At 40.0% G+C, this 22,039-nt stretch overlaps 2 protein-coding genes across 2 annotated transcripts; both read right to left on the bottom strand.

The window, feature by feature from the left end:
* Positions 1–367: 367 nt before the first annotated feature.
* On the bottom strand, positions 368–9,043 carry LOC135597279 (serine/threonine-protein phosphatase PP1-like). The gene is made up of 4 exons (XM_065090027.1): positions 8,703–9,043; positions 1,228–1,787; positions 953–1,144; positions 368–785 (listed from the first exon to the last, which is right to left on the bottom strand). Exons 1-4 carry the CDS (start codon positions 8,896–8,898, stop codon positions 762–764), a joined length of 972 nt encoding a protein of 323 aa, XP_064946099.1. The 5' UTR covers positions 8,899–9,043; the 3' UTR covers positions 368–761.
* A 1,534-nt stretch (positions 9,044–10,577) lies between these two features.
* On the bottom strand, positions 10,578–20,549 carry LOC103971446 (auxilin-related protein 2). Its single transcript, XM_009385467.3, has 8 exons — positions 19,689–20,549; positions 15,050–16,634; positions 14,836–14,971; positions 14,605–14,702; positions 14,387–14,452; positions 14,074–14,163; positions 12,456–12,632; positions 10,578–10,975 (listed from the first exon to the last, which is right to left on the bottom strand). Exons 1-8 carry the CDS (start codon positions 20,360–20,362, stop codon positions 10,937–10,939), a joined length of 2,865 nt encoding a protein of 954 aa, XP_009383742.2. The 5' UTR covers positions 20,363–20,549; the 3' UTR covers positions 10,578–10,936.
* Between the last annotated feature and the right edge of the window lie 1,490 nt (positions 20,550–22,039).

Here is a 22,039-nt window from a genome sequence, read left to right as displayed (position 1 = left end):
CTCAAAAAAACGAACGCCAAATTTTAAAATGAAGTATTTATTCCAAATGTGCTTTTTTGGTAGATAGAACCCAACATTACGGTATTACTATCCAACGAAGCCTCTATTTGCATGAGCTAATAACGAAGTTAATAGATCAATGGATTAAGATTAAGACATAATACCAAACTATTAATCCGAAACCAGCATTCACAGAGGCATATAATTAATACTAACAGGAATTGGCCTGCCGATTCTCCGGCACATTATCATCCTACCTCTTGCGTAACAAAGTGTCATTTGATCTTAAACAAACACGATTGAGTTCAATAAAGAAAAAGGTATAGAATGTATTTTGTTTTCACCTATCAGCGTAGCAATGAGAGGGTGACCGCAAAAAATGTAGTTGTCAGGTCCCAATTGACTGATTACTTCAGGTCATGTCAAAAGCATCGGCTGTTGCTTGGTCACCATTCATCTCAACAGCTTAAGAGACTCGGATCATCCTGAATCAGCATGACCCTTGAAAGCAGTCGTGTACAGGAGGAGTAGTGGCAAAAAAAGAAGAAAACATGTATTAGTTTGCTGTACAACTAGAAAGCGTCGGCTACTGGCGCAAGAACGAGACATAGGCTTCACTCTCCTAATGATTCAAGACTCAGTGGAATGTGTTTCAGGGCCAACCAGAATCAGCACCAAACAATGTAAAGCTCCGGTCAGCTCAAACCCACAAGATCCCGCCCGCCAGGCCGACTCATCCTCTAACATCGTCAATAGACGCATCAAACTTTTCCTCCTTTTGATGGCTGCTTGTTTGGAAGAAAGAACGAACAGCTGGATTAGTGTCTTTCAGTAAAGCAGGAAATTTAACTAGTATGTTAAGCATATAATAAACTTGTTATCATTTTTTCATATTTATACATAAATCATTGGTAAGACAACAGATCTTCTCCAAGTTGAAAAAGAAGGTTACCTTATTGGGTATCTTTGCCAATGCGTCAAAGCTTCCGGGTGTGGCTACTTTCAATATCTCGAATGAACATAGTAAGTTTTCATCTATGCTCAACAAAGCACCCACATTATCAAATTCCCCACAATAGTTTGGAGCTGAAAAAATTGTGACTAATCTTCGGTGAGCGAAGAACTCATATCCATCCTCCACCACCTACGAAATAACTATCAACTTGAGCAACATTTAACAAAGCGTAGGAAAAAAAATGGAACAGAAGGAGAAAGGACAGTGATTACTTGATGAGCTCGGCAAATAAGATCCAGATCATTCTTCTCCAAAAACTCGACAAGCTTATCTGCACCAAAAGTGACTGAAACTCCTCGATCACTCTCACCCCAGCCTTGTACATCAGAATCAGGATCGGACCAAAGCAAATCACAAAGAAGACCATAGTCTGGAATCTCAGTGGGCCTTGAGATATCTCGAATTTGGTCAATGTTCTCCAATTCTGGTGAAAGACCGCCATGCATGCACAAAATCTTTTCATCTATCAGTGCAGCCAAGGGCAAGCAATTAAAACAATCACAAAATGTCTTCCATAGTCGAATATTGAATCTCCTTTTACACTCATCATAAAATCCATAGACTCTATTGATTTTAGCATCTTCATGGTTGCCTCTTAGAAGAAAGACTTTGTCCGGGTACTTTATTTTATAAGCCAAAAGCAAGCATATGGTCTCCAAACTATATTTGCCTCTATCCACATAATCTCCAAGAAACAAATAAGACGAATGAGGAGGGAAACCGCCGATCTCAAAGAACCTCAAAAGGTCAATGTATTGCCCATGTATATCACCTGCAACAGAAAAGGCATATCAAAATGTTTCAAGATTCTCAAGCCAATTTATCACTCAAATGTGAAAAGCATGTTAGTAAAAACAAACAACTAAATTTCAAGCATCCATTTTAATCTTGATATGGGAAGATAACACATGGCAAGCTGTCAATACTCTGGCTCGCACATCATGTGGGTCCCTGGTCCACTAACTAGGTGATGTGATTGAGGAGGTGAACGGGGGTAACTAAAATCCTGTGATTCTTGGATTCGGTGAATTTATGATCGTAGGATAATCTTCCATGATATTTAACCATACCTTCGAGTCTTACGATCCCTCACCGTACTATAAAAGCCCTCAAGTAAGCTACCTACGAGGATTACAATTGACTTAATAAGTTTGACACTTAATCGAATTCTCTGAACTCACTTGCTAACTTAAGTATCAGATGGGCTTTGATGGGCATGCACCCAATGCAGTTTTGCAAAGTCATGATTTAGCATTTCGACATTCTTTGAATTGAGGACTCGTCTCGGTTCTGTCATCTCCTCACCTACCACCCATTCCACCCCCTCACCAGGTTCAACATCATATTCTTTCATAGGATCTGAGGACTCGTTATGACCGTTGAATCTATTATTCCCAAAGGGGAATTTGTCGTTGATGGGGTGATGTTGATGGGATCTTCGGGCAAAGCTAATCTAAGGTGGTCGAAGTCACCTGAGAAATTGCCAAGAGATACCCAAAGTTAAAGGAACTATATCCAAACTGGGTTAATCCTTTGGCGAAGCCCCGAGAGGCCTTGTACTCCATACAACAGGCCTCTTCTTCTTGGAGCAACCCATTGAGACCCTCCACGATACCTTGGAGATTGGCGAGCTTGATTTAGGCTGTCATTGCCACTTGAGCAAATCAGTCCCATTCCACTTATACTTCCTCTACGCCATGAGATCTATGGCTGATCCTATGGCTCCAACACCATATGCCTTGTTGCAATGGACTTCAACTCCATCTCATCCACCTTAAGCTAGAATTGAGTTGCCTCGTGCATGATTGTTATCTTATGTTCGAGTTAATTGCCTTATTCTGAAGGTCATTGCACTCCCTCAACAAGTGAGACACGACGACCAAGGCATCGAGGACTCAATTGATCAATGCTCCCACTATATGGTGGTTTAGACGCTTACCATGATGGTACCCTTATGGGCGTTAACGATGAGGTCCTTACTGGACCTCACATACAAACCTTTCACTAACCCCAAGTGTAGGACACCCCGGTTCCTTAAGGCGGCCACTCGTGGAACCTCCAAGAGTTGGTTGGTCGCAACCAACCCCCAATTGAGCTAGAAGGGGACCCTCTCCTGCTTCAGGCCAACTTGGTGCCAACTCGCAGCGAATGAGAATCGATCTATCAAGTAGACCTTGAACACGTTAAGAGGTGGGCCGCTCGAGTGGGCCGATGAGATTGAAGGTCTTAACCCCCCCAAACCATTACCACTGCCTCTCCCATCGAGATCTCCTCGAACGGGAGGATTCAACAACCCTCGAAGACTCCCCCCTCGTGGCAGAAAGGGGGATAGGACCTTCTATACACCCTAAAAAGGAAGGCTCCTTAATCCTCTAGCATTAGCTAGATAGAGGTGGTAGTGGTGAGTCCCTTCGGTGCTTGTGTATCATATTCAATGCCAAGGCTCGCCATTCCTCTTCAAGCATGTTGAGGTGCCCGATGCTCGGGCCTAGTGTGCTAGTCATAGGTGCCTTGCAAGCCAACCACGTGAGTGATGGCACGTGTGACATGCTACGCAGTCTTTTTGCTTATTATTATTATTGGCATTTTTTCACTTTATGGTGCATGCTGCATATATTGTAATGTCCATGGATCTGTGCAATGAGAATCAGATCGCGATAATGAGATTGATTCACTTTTAAACACAGATACTAAATAATCTCAATCGTAGGTTACTACTCCAAAGAGACATCGAGATAACCGGACAGACTAGTGTGCTATATACTCATCTATATGATAGAGGCGGTTGGTCTCATAGCTGCTCGTGTGGGGACACTAGGGATACAATACAAGTGCTCATTGAAGAATGAGTTCACTGATTGATCCACTCACGGAACGTTGGATGGTTGATAGTACTTCATTATCAAATAACGATTTCGTGGTCTCATTTGTGTGTTTGATCCTTAGACCTGAGACACCAAGGATGTCTAGTATGAGTACTTCGCTCTTTGATACTGGATTTATAGGTCTGGAGGTTTCAGATCTGACACAACCGATCGTCGGGGGTCGTAGCCAACGTTACGAAAGCAATTGAGTATCGATAGAGGATTATCCGCTCTCGGTGTCATGAGAAGCATATCCTATGTGTTCTTGCTCAAGCAAATCCCTGGCCAGGGTTATTCGGATTGAGAGAAAGAATTCTCCAAGAGAATTTGATTAGAGCGAACTCGAGTAGATTTTGTATGGGCCTGATAGCACCATGCTCGTTATACGGTCTCTGGAATATTAAATGGATGAGGGACTATAGATACACGGTAATTAAGGACAAATAGACCCAATAGATTGGATTCTCTTATATCGTTTGGGAACTACGACGTAGTGGCCTAGTACGTCCGTAGTCGATGAGTCGATTGAATTATTATAAGAAATGATAATTCACTGAGTTAAGAGTTCTAACAGGTATGACTCACAGCCAGCTCGATATTGGGCCTAGAGGATCACACATATGGTAGGTGTTGCAACAAGTAGAGGTTCGAATATGAGATATCCGCTGGAGACCCTATCTTATTGGATATCCAATAAGCCCTTGAATTATTGGATCTTGTGGATAAGATCCAATAAGAGCCAATGAGAGATTATTGGGTAGAGATCCACTAATCAAAGAGGCTTGGGTAGTTGGATAGAGATCCAGTACTCAATAAGACAGGATCCATTAGGGTTAAGTTGACAGGAACCTCTATAATAGGAGGGAACCAAAGGGGCATAGGCTAGACCCTTTTTGCCTGTCACCTCCTATTCTCCTCCCTCCCTCTCCTCCTTAGCCGACTGCCCCAGTTTGGGGTGTGTGGACAGTAAGAAGGGTCGGCCCCTTCTTGATTACGTGGTACATGTGGAGAGGATGATCGTGCAGCAATTTGAGAAGCGTCTTCGCCATATCTACCTTGTGGATCACCGGTAAAGAGGAGGATAATTGACCTTCTTCATCCTCTCCTATAGATCTAGAAGTTTTTAGGGATATACGATCTCCCTATGTAACACATCTTTCACATGCATATAATTTTCGATTTTGTAATTTTTCGCACACCAATCATCGCACGATGACGAGAACTTCTTTCTTTTGAGAAATATGGGATTTTTGTTTTATGTTCTTCCACTGCGTATGTGATGCTCTGTCTAAGTTTTTCGACATAATGAAGCCCTAATCTCAATAGGAGGATTCGGCTCTGCCTCATGCCTTCAGACACGTGCAACCCATTTGTCCCAACAAGAGGATTGGGAGGGTTAGAATGCTTCTTCCCATGCTTGGAAGCAACCTGAAGCATGTCTCTATGGAAATCCATGTTTGTAAAATACACAAAGAAGCAAAACCAATCATGAACTCGAAACCTCAAAGTATAAGAGGGGAAGGTAGCAAAGACTAACCCCGAGACACGAGACTAAGCTTTGTTTCAATAACCCACTATTCGCTCATCTGCTGGATTGCAGTGAACTTGAACAAGGAGTGAGCAACTCAACGGAATTGCTCCAAGTCGAACTTGTGCAACTTCGGAGGGGCAATAGCAAACTTTCGGACGGTCTAAGACATGCTAACGAGCCATCCATTCCTTGAAATGACATTAAAAAAACCTTCTTTTCCATCCCTTGTTGAAGCTCAGTGTCCCTTTGATGTTGCAGCTACTTCGGGCTAAAAGGAAGTATACTAAACCCTTGAAGCATATGTTGCAACATGATTACAACAGAAGACGTCAGGCAGTGTCGATCCTTTGGCATTCCCCAATAAAGGCCACAAGGTAACTTAAAGTGTTAGTTGCCACCCGAGCAGGCGAGGTCCTCCAATATTGAAAGACCCCGACAAAGAACGAATGAAGAGGAATCAAAGCTCAACCTCCAGTGCATTGGTTTATGTGTGGAAATAGTGGTTCAATGTATAGGGTCGATCACCACGCTGAGCAGTAATAAGCTCAAACTCGATCAAAATATGAAAAATCTCATTATTATCCTAAGTCCTCACAGCAAAGCGCAAGTCGAGTTTAAATGATCTTGTTAAAGATTGTGGGTACTTACTACTAGAGGGATTTTCCTCCAAAAGGGCAGCCTCCCTCAATAATAACTTCGACCCCTTCAAAGGAGGAAGAAGTTTCCTTGGCTGAAAACAAAGATGGTGACATAGCCAATAACTCGTTCAAGTCCCGAATGGATGTGGAGAAGAAGAGTTGGAGGACATCTCAATCCTTTTTCTAAGGAAGTTTTAAATCCTTGAGGAGTTCTTAAGCTCGAGAAGCCCGAATGCTCCGAAACCACTTAAAAGCATGAGAGGAGCAAATAAAGTCAGGATCCAATTTATAGGGGTTGAGTGACCCCTAAGCTTTCGTCGTTGGATCGTCGGGTGATCCCCTTAGGATCAAGGACGTGGTAGGACCCCATTGTAATCTTTCAGGATCCCTAACAATTCAGCTGACCGCCACGCAAAGCTTCTCGATTGTGCCACAATGTGAGATAGCAGGTAATTATTGCATCAAGCCAAGGATCAGATCTCCCATGATCCGACATAGTTGTTAATATGATGTGTCTGTGAGAAATCAAATTAATAGAGATAGCTCACATGCATCGATCATATTCATTGACGAAACCATCATGCAACTTGCCTCTACGAAACAAAAAATCTACATGATGCATAGTATAAGGAAGCACCAAAATGACTATCCCACTAAGGGAAGCGTACCCCGATGCCAACGTGACTGAATCTGCCTAAAGCGCTACCCCCGGACACAACCATGACCGCATCGGACTAAAGTGCCATCTTTGACAACAGGATAATCAAATCGGCATGAAGCGCCATTTTTGACGATAGTGCGATCAAATCAATCTGAACCGCTACCCCCACCACCAACACAACCAAATTGGCCTAAAGTGCCATCTTGGACGATAGCATGGTTGAATTGACCTGAAATGCTATCTTTGACACCAACACAATCTGATCAGCCTGAAGCGCTATCTTCGATGCCAACACAACCGAATCAACCTAGAGTGTTATCTCCGACACTAGCACAATTGAATCGGCCTGAAGTGCTACCTCCGATGCCAACACAATCAAATAGACTTGAAGCACTATCTTAGATGCCAACACAACTGAAGCAGCCTAAAGTACCATCTTCAATGCCAACAACACTGAATCAACCACAAAGCGTCACTTCGACAACCTAAATATAACTCAATTAACCACCAAGTCCTTCTTTGTGTGAATAGCCTAAAAGAGTTACATCGTGCTTTGGCCCTACTTCATATGTCGAAGCATGATGGTGGCAAATGATATGGGTAGATAACACAAGTTGTCGACATTCTAGCTCACATGTATGTGGGTCCCTAGTCCATTAAGTAGGTGATGTGGTTGAGTAGGAAAATGAGCATAGCTACAATCCCGTGATTCCTAGATTCGATGAATTCATGGTCGAAAGATGCGCATTACCGCCCCCGATATTTAACCACATCTCGGGTCTCACGATCCCTCATCGTACTATAAAACCCCCATAAGTATGTCACTTATGAGGATTAGGATTGACTTTTATTAGGTTTAGCACTTGACCAAATCCTTCGAGCTCACTTGCTAACTTAAGCATTGGTTGGACTTTGTTGGGCACACCTCGACACAATTTTGCAAGATTTCAATTCGACATTTCGACGTTCTCAACACCGAATCCTCCTGTGATAGACTTAGGAAAGGGCGACGATTGGATCTGAAACACCTCCACGTCAGACAACCAAAATCTAGATTAACAAATCTAATCATTTTATTCACATAAATATTAAATAAATGTCAAAAGCATGCTACCAAATACAAGTAGCCAAAATACTAATATCCTTACGTGCATTTGATTGTACAATTTTGTAAAACTTTATATAAAAATTGGCATATTAAAGCTAAAGAGTGGTAAGGCATGCAAAAGATAATGCATTTTGCACAATTACATGAGTAAGACTACAAGATGCACTAGTTTTACGTTCATCTACTGAAGGACCAACTAATACGCATATAAGTAAATAAAACCACATATAAGTAAATAAGAGCTCCAGAAAGACATTTATGGTGGTGTAGATAGAAGATACAGAATGATCATAAATACTAAAATGAGGGAGGCAAAATCTTTTATCCAACAATGGTAAAGTAAGATTTGGTGGTCACGTAAATTACTATCATAATGGAACATATGTTGGTTGCTCTTGTCAACATAAAGGTCAGTGAGTCTGCATAAGTAATTTTCCACTAGTTTAATCGCCTCGCTCCACATTATTCCTTCCTTACTCTTTACCGATTAAATTCTGCTAAATTCCTTTCTACCAACTAACTTGATTAAGAAACCTTAGGAAGTTAGGTTTCCTCAAATATTACCTTAAGATCTCCCCCATCCTCTACAACCTTTCCTCACTTCTTTCTGGCTCCTGACTCAATCAAGCAGCAATTCCTAATTTGCAGAGTAGCTCCAACTAAATAACAAGTTCTAGTCCAAAACATAAGAAAGGCATAAGATGCATATCTGAAAGAACAACAATCATCGATCAACAGCACAGCGTGGGAGAGTTTAACAGTTGCAATTTTTTGGCTTTTAGTTAGTTTCCGAGAAGAACAGAAGAATCTGTTTTTCGTAAAAGGCAACTGCACCACATTAAATTGAAAATCGTCGATCGAGGGATGAGGAGGATCCGAACTTACCGCAGATTTTGATGGGGGCGTGCAGCTCGAGGAGGTTGGGCTGCGAGAGGAACACCTTCTTCGCCTCGACGCAGAGCTGCCGGATCTCCGCCTCGAAGAGCTTGACCTGCCGGCCACCGCCACCGAGCAGCCTCCTTATCACGTCATCGAGCACCGGGCCTTCCATGGCGCCCATCGAGGCCCTCGTCATCATCATCTTCGCTCCCCCTCGCCTCCCGATCCCAGCTCCCAGAGACTGCAGCGCGTCTCTCTTTGTCCTCTTGGCGAATCGAAGTCTCTCTCTCTCTCTCTCTCTCTCTCTCTCTCTCTCTCTCAATCCTCGGATAGGGGATTGAAGCGTGGGAAAAACACAGAGCACGAATGCTGCCAGGATTAGACGATTGGAACAAAGGAAAAGCCTCCGCGGAAGCGGAATTCAAAAGCGCGTCGATGTGAAATAGACGTCGGATTTAGAGCATGAAATCATCTCAGCCGTCGGACAAAGCGCGTGGCGCTGCTGCACTTGATAAGACACCTCGCTTAAACCGCCTTCAAAATTGTCTCCCTACCAGCCTTGGCGACTCATGCGGGTCCCTCAGTTCTGATTGGAGGGGTACGTGCGGCGGGTAACTGTTGAATAGGGTCTCAAATAACGAGCGGTTTATGGGCCATCAAATGCGACCCGACTCTTTCAACGTGGCCTGGCTTGGCCCAGTCCAACTAATTGATCAGGACCTACCATCGAGGTATATTGATGTGCTTGATGGGTTAAAAGGAAGTTGGAATGAAACATGTGTTATCGAACAATCTTGAAGCAACAGTCGAATAGCCCCACTAGGATTATGGTTGAGATGTAGTTGTTGACTAGTATGTGTTGTTCTGGTTGGGTTGGGTTGGGTTTGGTTGGGTTGTGGTGGGGGTTTCGTACCCTCTGCATGTTTAACTTAGAGTTCAAGGAAAGTCGCACACAATTTCTTTGCCAACGCATGTAAGGCGGTTGGGGTGGGATCATGACTTGATACATTTCCACCATACTTGAAGATTAGCACACAGAGAAACAAAACCTTAAGAAGTGAACAAGGCTTGTGCAACAAAAACAATCCTCCTAAGTAGCGATGATATCAGCCTCGAGTTCTTTGAGGTTCTTCTCTTTCCTTGTAACAAGAACTCCATTAATTTGCATCAGAACAAGTAGTCTCTTTGTTTCAAAGGAATGATGGTAGCTCATCATCACCTGAGTCACCAATTAAGATAATGTTGCTTTAGGAGTCTTGAGTTTGATTGTGACTAGAATTGTATATGATTTAGAGTTTTAAGTTTGGTAAGTACTGAGTTGTTGAGTCGCAAACTAATTGTAATGTTTGAGCTCTATAAAGAGACAGGAATTTATTTGTCTAGTATGTTGTGGTAGCAAGCACCAATGTGATCGAAAGTTGCTCGGATATCTATATCGGATATTTCTCTCCTCTTTCGTTATTCCATCCATTTCCTGAATATATGGAATCAAAATTATATCGCTTCAAGTATTGTGATCAAAGCTAGCTATCTGTGAACACAACTATTAGTACTACAACCACATTGATCCCAATCCTACATCATATGACTGACGCAAACACGGATGAACATCCTCCCTGATATGAGAGTCGTAAAGGAGGAGAAAGGGATGAACCAAGGCTTTGATCACAAAACCTCGAGTGTTATGAGGCTTTTTTTTTGCATCCGGACCTTTTGGTACAGCCTGAAATCAAGTTATGAGACATAACTACTAAATAACGTAATCTGCAATCATACGCTATGATGAAACAATTGCAGAACACAAACCCAACACGAGGTTCTTTTTGGTACAGCCTAACCATTGTAGTCTTGAAAATTGTGGTCTTACACGAGTAACATGACTTCATGAAAGGAACAAATAGATTGCACTTACAAGATCGTTGATTATCAAAACTAGGTTCCGCAACGTGACGTAGGCTTGAGTAGAGATAAGCAGGGGATTCACATAATATGTTGCACTCCTGCCCTTCCCTGCTACTCAAACAGTGATATATGAGAAGCAAAATACATTTACAGCAGACGATGTCTCTAATATGTGGCTGCAGCTAATATAAAAGGCATCACTCATGGATCAACACATTAGAAACAAGAAATGAAAACTTGAAAGAGAAAATCAACAAATCGAGGCCTTGGCGAAACTGATGATGGAGTTTTGCTCCAGGATAGCTTATGCAATTGACATACAACGTATCTCAGGGACATCAGAAGAGCTCCTCCGAGTTAAATTTGTTCCAAGCTTCCTGTTTCACATCACAAAGGAACAGATTGATAACAAATGCAAAAAGGAATACACTGAACTCGGATCAAGCTTCTCACAGCAAACTAGCTTGTCTTCCCGTCATTTTCTTACAATTGCCTACTTTCAGAATTTTCAGAGAAGGATAATCACACTACGACACACACAAAACTAGCATAAGGCTGTCTAGGTTATGAACTCGATTGCAAAGACTGCAGGGCACCATGTTGACAAGGACATGCCTAGATCAGGTCAGTGCTATTAGCTAATTTCCTAATCTGGATAACTGAATATAGACCATAATAACAGAACATGACGAGACAAGACGGCCCAGCTACCCGGTAGAACTCCTGATCTATTAAATAGAGAAAATTAAATTAACAAGGTACCAGAGCATATTGGCCCAAAGTGATGTATTAGTAAATTAAGGTATTTTCTAAGAAATAATAATGTTTTAAATCCAGACATTAAACTTATGCTACCGTTGTTCCTCGGTAAAACCACACATACAAGGGGGGACAAGAAACAAGTTTCAATGGGATGTTCAATCACCTACATAAAAGATTCATAAACACAAAACTACGAGTAATCAAAGCATGAATTAACTTCACAAAACATTCTTAAAATATTAATATCATCGATCACTAGTATACTTCCTAGTGTGTCTGCTGTACCGAATCATACCGCTCGGTATGGGCGATACATACCGGTCCGACAGGCCAGCGGTATACAGACCGCCCAGTACGGCGATACTGTAGCAGTACAGTGCACTGTTGCAGTACGGTGCACTATACAGTGCTACAGTGTACCAGTACATTGTAGGACTGTACTGTAGCAGTGCTACAGTGCTCGGTACACCGTACCATACCGGTACTGAGCCCAGGTCGAAATACCGGTACGGTACGATATTGCGAACCTTTCCTATGATATCAATCTAAGCTCTCCAAGATAAACAAGTTCAGCAATCTTTGCAGAATTACAAAGCTCAGGAAACTAATATATCTGAAGAGGGCGTAAACATTTAAATAAGTTGGATCTATGCTGTATGGTTTCTCTCAAAGTGATAAAACTTTTTATTTCTAATAAAGGGGATATAGAACTGTTATGGGTTTCAGGTTAAGTTCTTTAAATAAGAAGACTTTTAGCTCAAAAACTCGTAGCCTTCATCAGGACACATCAATGAGCCTCTCAAAATGTAATAAAACCCTCATTTTATAATATATGTTCTTCATCTGTTCATCAAGTTCTTCAATGATGATACCAAACCCAAGCTTTGGTTCAAGAAATTTGTAATCCTCTTTTCAAATGGTGCTCTGAGTTCTAAAGAACACTAAGGGTTGCAAAACCACTGTTGTTGTTTAGTTCATAACATACATGACACACCAAAATGAAAACAATAGCCATTTTACTTTTTCTTGAGACTGCAAAGCTCATTATGAAAGCAATCAACAAGAATTGGGAGCAAGTTGCAATGAGATACATACCTTAAGGAGATCAAACACCTTCTCTGCAATATACTTTTGTTGAAGAGTTGCACCCTTCTGTTGAACTTTATCAGGATGAATGCACAAAGTTGCTTTTCTATAGACCTTTTTCACAGCCGCGGCAGTGATTAAATCGGTTAAAGATACAGGTTGCCAACCACACTCAGGCCAGAGTACCTGCCAACATTTTGTAAAATCAGGAAGATGATCAACAAGTAGGTGACAATTAACGTCAAATCCCGGTCCATTTGTCTTAAGTAAATACTGAACTTCCCACACAAAATCAAAATGTGTTTCTTGCATATCCAAATGAACCCTTAAAACTTCAATCAAATTCTGAAGTTTATCTTTAGAAAACTGAAAAAAAAAATTCCACTAGAATGGACTGACATATGTTTGACACCCTTCCGCCGCCGACTGCTTAAATTTCATATATATGTACATTCATCTGCCGGAACTGCATGCAAGTAGCACATTATGTACGATCACAAAAGCACATTTCCAATTGAACAAGGTCTCTCTTTTGATCTGATCATGACACAGATGTCCTCCCAAGTACAGATATTTATATTTAAATATATATATGAATGCCCAACTGCTTTCTCATATTTTATTAAAAGCATAAAATGAATCCTAACATGCATGAATTATGATGATAGTTAGTTGATTCAAACAAAGGGTTAAGAAACAATTTGTGACTACAAAAGACTGTTAAGTTGTTCACAATTTCAAGGCTAACAAGCAATTAGATGGAAAGATCAAAATCAGGAACCTCCCTCGTTCATTCCTCCTATCCCCCACCTCCACCTTTTTCAAGATATGCCGACTGATAAAACCCTGCTCCACCTAGTCCCTCCACCTCCAACTCCAACATACCACTGATGACCTTTAATATAATAGTAACCTCATTAACACTGCTTTGAAGAATTTTCCATATCATTTGACATTCTTACCTATAAATGGACATTGTAGTTCCACCATGGAACTAATTCTCCTAGGCATAAGGCGTATTACACAAGCTCCTAGATATCTTTGGGCACACAACACATAGTACATACTTTTATGATTTTATCATAAAGATTCAGGTTGTCCAGATAAGAGTGAAAACTTTACAAATCGTTAGTTCTGTTCCGTACTGCCTTAAACATGACACCCTATCTGGTAAGGTCTGTAAGGAAGTTGAATAATTGCAACAACCAATTAGATATAATTCAACTGGGTGACCATATCAACATCACGATATCTGTTAGGCATCAATTATGACTCCCTTCACATTACGAAGACATTTAACTCCTAAGATTTTCTTAGTAACATACAAAAAAGAATAGCTAGAGGGGCATGTGGCATGATTCAAGACAAATTGATATATTCCAGTACTATAATAACAACACATATTTGAAGTAAACAGTGAAGAAGCATTTGACTGAAAGCACATGTCCTATTGTAGAATGATCAATATTAAGGAGTTCAAAAGAGAGACTACACTTTACAAAAGACAGAATTCAGGGCAAGAAAATATTAGAAGTACAGGTGCAAGAAATATAACCACTACCAATGCAACATGCCAATCTCAAAATATTGGCAACAAATTCAGTGATATGAAAGAACAGTTGCTTACATAGTGCAATGTTGATAGCAAGGTGCGCAAGTTGCCTTCTTTACCAGAGGCCCATCGTTTTATCTCAATATCTTGGGTTTCAGCAATCCTCTGAAATTAGCATGGACAATTATCAGACAGATGACAAGCAATGCGTATGAGACAATGACCTTAGAACAAAGAATAGAAAAAATGTGATATAAGCTTTTTGGGGAGAGAGAGAGAGAGAGAGAGAGAGAGAGAGAGAGAGAGAGAGAGAGAGAGAGAGAGGGAGAGACAAATAGTTGATAAGACTAATTATAGCATTGGGAAAAGTAGAAACTAGAAAGCATACATGTCTTTCTGCCTGCTCCCTTTGAGTCTGCATATCACGCTCATTTTTCTCTGCCAAAGCTTTAGCCTGTACAGAATCGAGACTATTATGCCAAAAATAAAGATTTACTGCAGCCAAGTTATGCACTTCCAGAATCAGATAGTTCATTTCCAGCAGAAAAGCACAAGTGGCTATCCTCATTTTTATACAATACGACCAAGGTAAAAAAAAAACATTACCGCACGCTCAAGTGTCCTTTGATGTCGTTCCAACCTAGCTCTTCTTCTCTCTTCGCTCTCTCCTTCAATTTCTTGAAATTCTCCAGATGATGGAGGGCCTTTTAATTAAAAGAAAAGAGGGGGAAGGAAAGGATAAGGATGAGAGACAATAATTAGATAAAACAATCTACAAAAAGAGTCACTGCAGAAAAGCAAAAATTGAAAACCAAGCTGCACAGATAAGAATATTACCTCCAAAAATGGAAGCTAGATCATCTGCAAAATTTGATGTCGATGCTGTCTTTCTGACGGAGGAGTAACTCGAAGTCGTTCTCCTTGTCGCATCAAAACCACCCTTATTTTGTGCTTGACCATCAAACATAGCTTCCTAAAATATTTAACCTGTAAGTGATAACCTGCAGAAATTAAAAGTCATTGCTCCCAATAATTTCAAATTGGCTCTCACCGACGGCGTAGCTCTTTCCTTTGGTGCACTGGTTGCTCGAGCACCCATACCAAAAAAGGACTCCAGATCATTTTCCGGCTTTTGTTGTTTTTCTCTTGCAGCTGCAGCAGCCCTTTCTCGAGCTTCTGCAGCAGCTCTTTCTCTAGCTTCAGAAGCAGCTCTTTCTACTGCAGCTCTTTCAGCTCTACGCCGAGCTTCTGCTGCAGCTCTATCCACAGCAGCCCTTTCTCGTGCTGCAGCTGCAGCAGCCTTTTCTCGTGCTTCTGCAGCTGCCCTTTCCTTCGCTTCTGCAGCAGCCCTTTCAGCTCTTTCTCTGGCCTCCTTTTCTGCTCTTTCCCTTGCTTCTGCTGCAGCTCTTTCACGTGCTTCGGCAGCTGCCCTCTGAACTGCAGCTCGTTCAGCTCGCTGCCGTGCTTCCGCATTTGCCTTCTCAACAGCTGCCCTCTCAGCCTTTACTCGAGCTTCTGCAGCAGCTCTTTCTCTGGCCTCTCTTGTAGCCCTCTCCACAGCTTGTCTGTGTCTTTCTCTTTCCCTCTCAAGTTCTTGCTCCCTTTCCTTTTCAAGTCTCTGTCGCTCCTCTTTATACTCCCGTTCCTTCTGTTCCCGTTCCCAATTTAATCTTTCTTGTTTATCAGTATCTTCCAGATCTTCTTGAAGCATGGACTCCCTATTTTTAGCAAATTTTGAATCACGTTCCCTCTCCCTTACCTCCTTAGCATGCTTGAATTTTGCTTCAGCTCTATCCATGGCCTCCTTCATGGCAGCCGCAGATGCTGCAGCAGCTGAATTTGTCTCAATTTCTTCTTCACCAGGAAAAATATCTGAATGATCTTGGGAAGGCATTTGAGGCTTGGCCATTACAAAATCTTCAAGTTCATCCATTGGAGATACAACAGGCTTCCTTCTTGATTCATTGTGGTGACTATAAAATTCATTACCCTTTCTTGTCACAGTAGCACTAGAAGGAGCTTGATTGATCACGAGTGGAGGTGGTGGCCTAGAAGGTGGCAGAGCAGTAGTAGGTTGAGTGAAGAGGGGAACCTCATCAACAGTAAGCCAAACATCATCTGCTGTATCCCGTTGTTCATTGGACTCTGAAAATTTTCCCGAGATATTTCTTCCAACTGTGTCAGAACTTTGAAAACCACTGCTGCCACCAGATTCTTCAGAGTAAGACGGTTTGTTAGTCTGCATCTTTGGCAAGATGTTCTCAAAAGCATCCATTGGAGATTGAGAAGATGGTTTTGTTCTGTGTCCAGAGCTCATGTTCTGGGCACCTTTTAGAGGGCTCTTGTCCCTTCTAACATCATTTGTTTGAGTTGTAAAGAAGGGTTCTGATCTTGAGACTCCATTAGAAGCAATACTATCATCAGGTATTCCACTGTTATTGGAGGAGGCATCAACTTTCACGTTCCCAAAGTTTTCTGGTCTACTAATGTGTTCCAAAGGGTCAGCAAAGAACCCAGAGGCTGAATATGTGGAGGGAGGTTTTGACTCTAAAACAACAAAGGGATCTTCCGTCGTACTGGCAGGTGGTTTAGCTGATGAAACAGCGGGCTTCTGTTCATTAGCCACTGAAAACTCTCTGCAAAACATTTGTATTAAAGAATATGACAATAAGAGATAATGGCAACTATAACATGAAAATGCAGAGCCTCAATACGGCAGGAAGACATCTATCACAAGATGAGTGGAGCATAGACTCTGCCCTTAATCCCATAATGCTATAACATAGAGTAAACATGATATAGGAGTGTTCATTGGCACTGTTAAATAAGCAAAGAGGAAACTGCCATAGGAGTGTTCAATTCATCTCTGTAGAGTAAACATGATATAGGATCACAAGGATATGCTAAGAATACTTCATGAATATTCCTCAAAACTTAAGTACAGTTACATTCTAAGTTTTCCAAAGGGATTTTCCTAAAAAAGCAATGACTTGTACTTTGGAAATCTTGTAGCTCCAATCCTACATCACGAAAGCACATGCATCTACACGTTTGACTGCTGTACACAGTGAAAATGAATCACTTTCCAAACTCAAATGAACTAAATTTAAAGTTTATTGTGGAAAAAGACCAAAAGGCTGCTATAGAAAACTACTAAAAGATAAGCTTCAAAGACAACTCAGCTGATGGTCTGATGGAAATTATCATTCTACATCTATACATTCCAACTCTCATTTGATACTGGAATTGGGATGTACATTCTATAGTTATATCTAAAGAACATATCCAAGAGAATTGTGTTCTTCTCTACAGATGTATACAAAGATCAAACAATGTGGTGCAATGGCTGCATAACAGAGGGGTCCTTGCTAGTTCTAGTGTTATCAGTGAGATTATTATTCCACATGTTTGTCTTAGGAAAAAAAGTAAATAATGCACTTCAGTGTAAATGTATTTAGCTCAAGATTTTAAATATTGGTTACACCAGTGTAATCAGTGAATTTATTATTCCATGTAAGTGTCAGTAAACCAACAAAATAATACTAATAATTAGTGTACATGTATATATCTCAAGGTTTTAACTATCAATCAGACAACATTTACCAGTCATCAAATACTAATAACAAAACATATAGAATGATACTGTAGATATAATGTTCGTATTCATTTCTAATTAGGTATCAGTTATACCATGCAACACAAGTTGGTATATCTCCTAGTACATAAATACCAGTATAATAAGTTATCAAACCAGTATAAGGCCGAAACATAAAACCATGATTGAGTTTAAAATGTGAGAAATAATAATCACAAGTTGCCTTCTAGTCTAGAATTCAATGCACATACATTTTAGTCTCGGTAAATTTCTTCAGAGTCCAAAGATTAACCATTCAAACTTGCAGATCATACATTTAAATTGGACTAAAAACTAATTAATTGTCCATCAATGCCAGTCGAGATAATCAGCTCTCTGCTTTATCTAGATAACAGAAGCATTGAATTTGTGACACGTGACTGAAGAGATTAATTTCCATCACTTCTAGTGGTTTAGGAAAAAGGAAAAAGTTCCCTTTTGAGTGATTATCTACCCGGACTTCTCAAAAATGTACCAGGCGTATTTGGTGTCAGGTTAAACATCATATGATAACTTGAGGAATTTTTGTTCAGGTAACTGGAATATGAAAAAACTCCAGACTTTTACTGAAAACTAAGAACCCAAGGATTTCAAGGTATAAAAAGACTATGGCAAGTAACCAAATACAATTTTACTAATATTAAACAATAAGTTTAAGTTTTGATTAAAAAAGAAGATCAAGAAAAAAATAATCAGAAGAATTACACCAAAGAACAAATCATTCATAAAGCTAGAAAGATGACTAAATTAAGAGGTTTGTCTGATGACTGTCTTACCCTAGAAAATCACTTATATTTGGTGAGAATCTAAAAAGATGGCTAATAGGTAACCATGTGTTATTACTTTTAAAAGGAGATTCTTGAGACAACTGATTGGTTACAGGAAATAATAAACAAATGTTGAATAAGAAGAGAACATTGAGATGAATGACTGATTCCAGGAAATATTGATTAAGAAATATTGCATGACTGGAAATTTTGAGGTCACACCAATTAAAAATAAAATGATGAAAAATCATTGAAATAATCAAAGAACAAAAACCCCAAAGTATATTGTGCACTAATATGGAGCAGGAAATTGGTTCATGTTCCAAGTAAGGTAGTAACAAGCAGAAACTTCTAACTATCTGAAATCAGAAGCAAATGGGTGTGAAAGAAAAAGAAATGGCTAGATGCCGGGTTTTCAACAGAATGTACCTGGCCACCTTGTTCAAGTAAATTTGGGAGTAGATGATATCTTATGGTAGGCATTAAGCTTTACCGTTGTATAGCAAAAGTATATGCAAGAACATAATACAAAAAGTAGGTTCAAGAAAAAGCAATATTAGGATCAAGAATTAAAATAATAAAATAGGCATTGATGATGCTCACAACACAAATTACTGTTGTCTTGGACATAGATAAAGATTTTGATCCAGTTTTGGGATGATAAAGGAACCACAATCGGTCTTATCCATATTCAATCTGTTTCCTCTTTACAGCTCTGGACATCAAATGATCAGGGAGTGGCATCACAATGTCCAAATAAAACTGTCTATTTATATACTGTAAAACTGAACTCTGAGATTATTATCTTTCCAATGCAATCTGCTTGCAATTGCTTAACCATGTATCAGTTTTATAAAATATCATCATTTTCAAACAAAAGCATGCTTGCATATGCATAACATTCTATCCTTTTCACAGCTGATCCCAGAGCCAGAAAAAGAAGGGTAGCTGACAGGTGGCATGAAACTTTGTGACTGAAAATTCTTTCAACAGATCTGTCCTGCAGCCCAACATAATGAGATATATCCCACCCCAACATGATGGGTGAACAGCACAAAGTTTAAGCATAAGAGACATACATACATTTTTTGATCCAGGAGACCAGAATCAACAATTAGACTAAACACCAAAAAACCTCCGTCTTAATTAATTGTCAAATTTGTAGTTTAAAGTAATTAGTTCTAGGAGACATTTCTTCCACGTTGCTAACTAGGCATGGACAAAACCAATAACAAGAAATATATATATAGTCCAATGTTGAAATAGCATGCATGAATCTAGCACCGTACCTTTTCTTAGGAGGACTGCTCCCACCGAAACCAGGAATAAGATCATCGAAACCAGACAAGTCCTGATTTTTTTCAACAGCGGATCCCCTATAACTCGTACCTTTAGACTCCGACGTTGGCTTGCCAAGATTCTCAAGGAGATCCTCGTATGGAGGAGGGTAGACATTATTAGATCCTGACGACATCGAACCGAAGACATCATCGTACTTGAACGACGACGAGCTCTTCACCCCAGGCACCCCATCAAAGATGTCATCGTCATAGACCGGCTTATCGTAAACAGGCAAAGAAGACGAAGACGACGGCTTTACAGCCGCATCCTTATTGTACCCGTCGAAGATGGAGTCGAAAGCAGGAGGGGGCGAAGACGAGGCCGACCGATTCGAGGGCCTCGCCAGACCTCCAAACACATCATCGTAAGCCGGGGGGCTGCGGCTCTCAGAGATCTCAACCCCGTGATCGCCAAGCCAAGGCTCGCTGTCGGAGTTGGGATTCCAGCCGGATCTTGATTTGCCCCAGGAGCCGTTTGCTGCGGAGGATCTGCCCGATCCGAACTCAAAATTCGCGGATCCGCCGCCAGACGAGGCAGCGGCCTTGGAAGCGGCCATGGGGACGGACTTTCCCTGGGGGCGGAAGCCGAAATCCCGAGCCAGGATGCCCGGGAAGTCGTCCATGGGGGGTCGAGACGGGCGATCGAGATGCGGGTAGAGGTGGAGCGGCCTCTGTAGGCGGCGATCGGCGGGGATCCAGCGGGCGGAGGCCGACGATGGGAGGAGAGATCGGGGGGAGAGATGGAGAGGAGGAAGGGATTCGAGCCCGGGGAAGGAGGAAATGGTGTTAGACTTTTTGTCTTCGGTGCGGGACCCATGCGGGGGGAGGGAGATGGAGATCGAGAGGGCGGTGGTGGACACGGTCGCACGCCCTAAATTTGGCGCGGGACCCACATCACATGGGGATGGGGTTTTGTTGAGGGTGCGAGTGTTTGGTGTTTGAAACCAAGCGACTAATCCGAGGAGGTAAGTATTAATCGCGATTGATAATTAATATGATATTACAAAGACCTGCTTAATTCCGTGGGTTAGTAACTTAAATAATATATATTCTTGCAAGAAAATTTAACTAATATACTCCACCACTTATGCAGAAGAAAAAGTTTCGATAGAAAGAAAGTGATGAGAATAAATTCCCCAAAATACTTTTTATATATTTCATATATTCTTCTTTCGAACAATTTGTGAGAAAAACCATTTTGAATTTCTCCCTTATTTTTATATTTTTCAAAGAGATCTTCTTCCCTTTGTAAAAAATATTCTCAAAAAATAATTTCCTACCATAAATTAGCTTGAATTAACCCGGTCAAGTAATACAATGTTTTTTGTTTATAATATTTTTGAATTGAGTTATAGTGTTTTTGTTTACATTTCTTTTAAATGGAGTTACATTTTTTAATTTAACAATATTTTTTAATATATCTACAATTGTAAGTGAACCAGAACCATTGTAACTTTATTAGAAAACATTATAATTGGATGATGACTCATAATTATATATTATAATTTTTTTTAATATTCACATATAAATTTAAGACAAAGAGGAAAAAAAATAAATTTTTTATATGGTTTATTTTAAAAATATGTTGAATCCTTTATAATTTTTATCCAAAATCATTCAAATTCTTATATTAATTATTTAATAATATCTCCAAACATATAATAAATTTGATATTTATTATTAATGATATTCTAAATTAATTAAAAATAAATTATGATAATTTTAATGAATACAAAGGTATTTTTGTAAGAGAATTTTTTTTTTATTCATGCCATTTTTTTCCTTTAAACAAAGGAATATATACATATATATATAGGTTGACTATAATAACTAAGAAAATTAATTAATTATACATATATATATATATTAAATTATTTTATTCTAGTATATTTCATATTATAGTCCTTATAATATCGATTGATTGTTTCATATATTTGATCTCGTTTATATGTCTTAAAATAGGAAATAGATATCCTTAATCATTAGATTTTCAACATTAATAATTCTTTAATCATTAGATATTTCACATTCTCTCTCAAGTTAGCATTGACATGTCAATCATTCTCAGCTTCCTAGTTAAGATACTCAAAAGAGGATCTTTGTATGAATATTTATCAATTACTTCTATATTCGAAGATAAGGCATACAAATTTTTTTTTATTTTTTCTTTATGAAATGTCAATCTATTTCGACATGCTTTGTTCTATCATGGTGCAGTGGATTAATTTGATGTTGTAAGCGACCTTATTATTACAGTATAGAGTTTCAATTGGTAGTGTTTTTAGATGTGTTCTTAGTCA

The sequence above is a fragment of the Musa acuminata genome, chromosome BXJ1-11 (assembly GCF_036884655.1).
Source record: "Musa acuminata AAA Group cultivar baxijiao chromosome BXJ1-11, Cavendish_Baxijiao_AAA, whole genome shotgun sequence".
Taxonomy (NCBI): domain Eukaryota; kingdom Viridiplantae; phylum Streptophyta; class Magnoliopsida; order Zingiberales; family Musaceae; genus Musa; species Musa acuminata.
This window is presented reverse-complemented; position numbering and strand designations above follow the sequence as displayed.

Coding starts and splice junctions, on each gene's coding strand:
- LOC135597279 (XM_065090027.1), bottom strand. CDS start 8,898: ATGATGATGACGAGGGCCTCGATGGGCGCCATGGAAGGCCCGGTGCTC. Junction 1,788..8,702: donor CGCCCCCATCAAAATCTGCG/GTAAGTTCGGAT, acceptor TTTCTGTTGCAG/GTGATATACATGGGCAATAC. Junction 1,145..1,227: donor TTATTTGCCGAGCTCATCAA/GTAATCACTGTC, acceptor GTTATTTCGTAG/GTGGTGGAGGATGGATATGA.
- LOC103971446 (XM_009385467.3), bottom strand. CDS start 20,362: ATGGACGACTTCCCGGGCATCCTGGCTCGGGATTTCGGCTTCCGCCCC. Junction 12,633..14,073: donor TGCTATCAACATTGCACTAT/GTAAGCAACTGT, acceptor AAATGTTGGCAG/GTACTCTGGCCTGAGTGTGG. Junction 10,976..12,455: donor AGGTGTTTGATCTCCTTAAG/GTATGTATCTCA, acceptor GATGTGAAACAG/GAAGCTTGGAACAAATTTAA.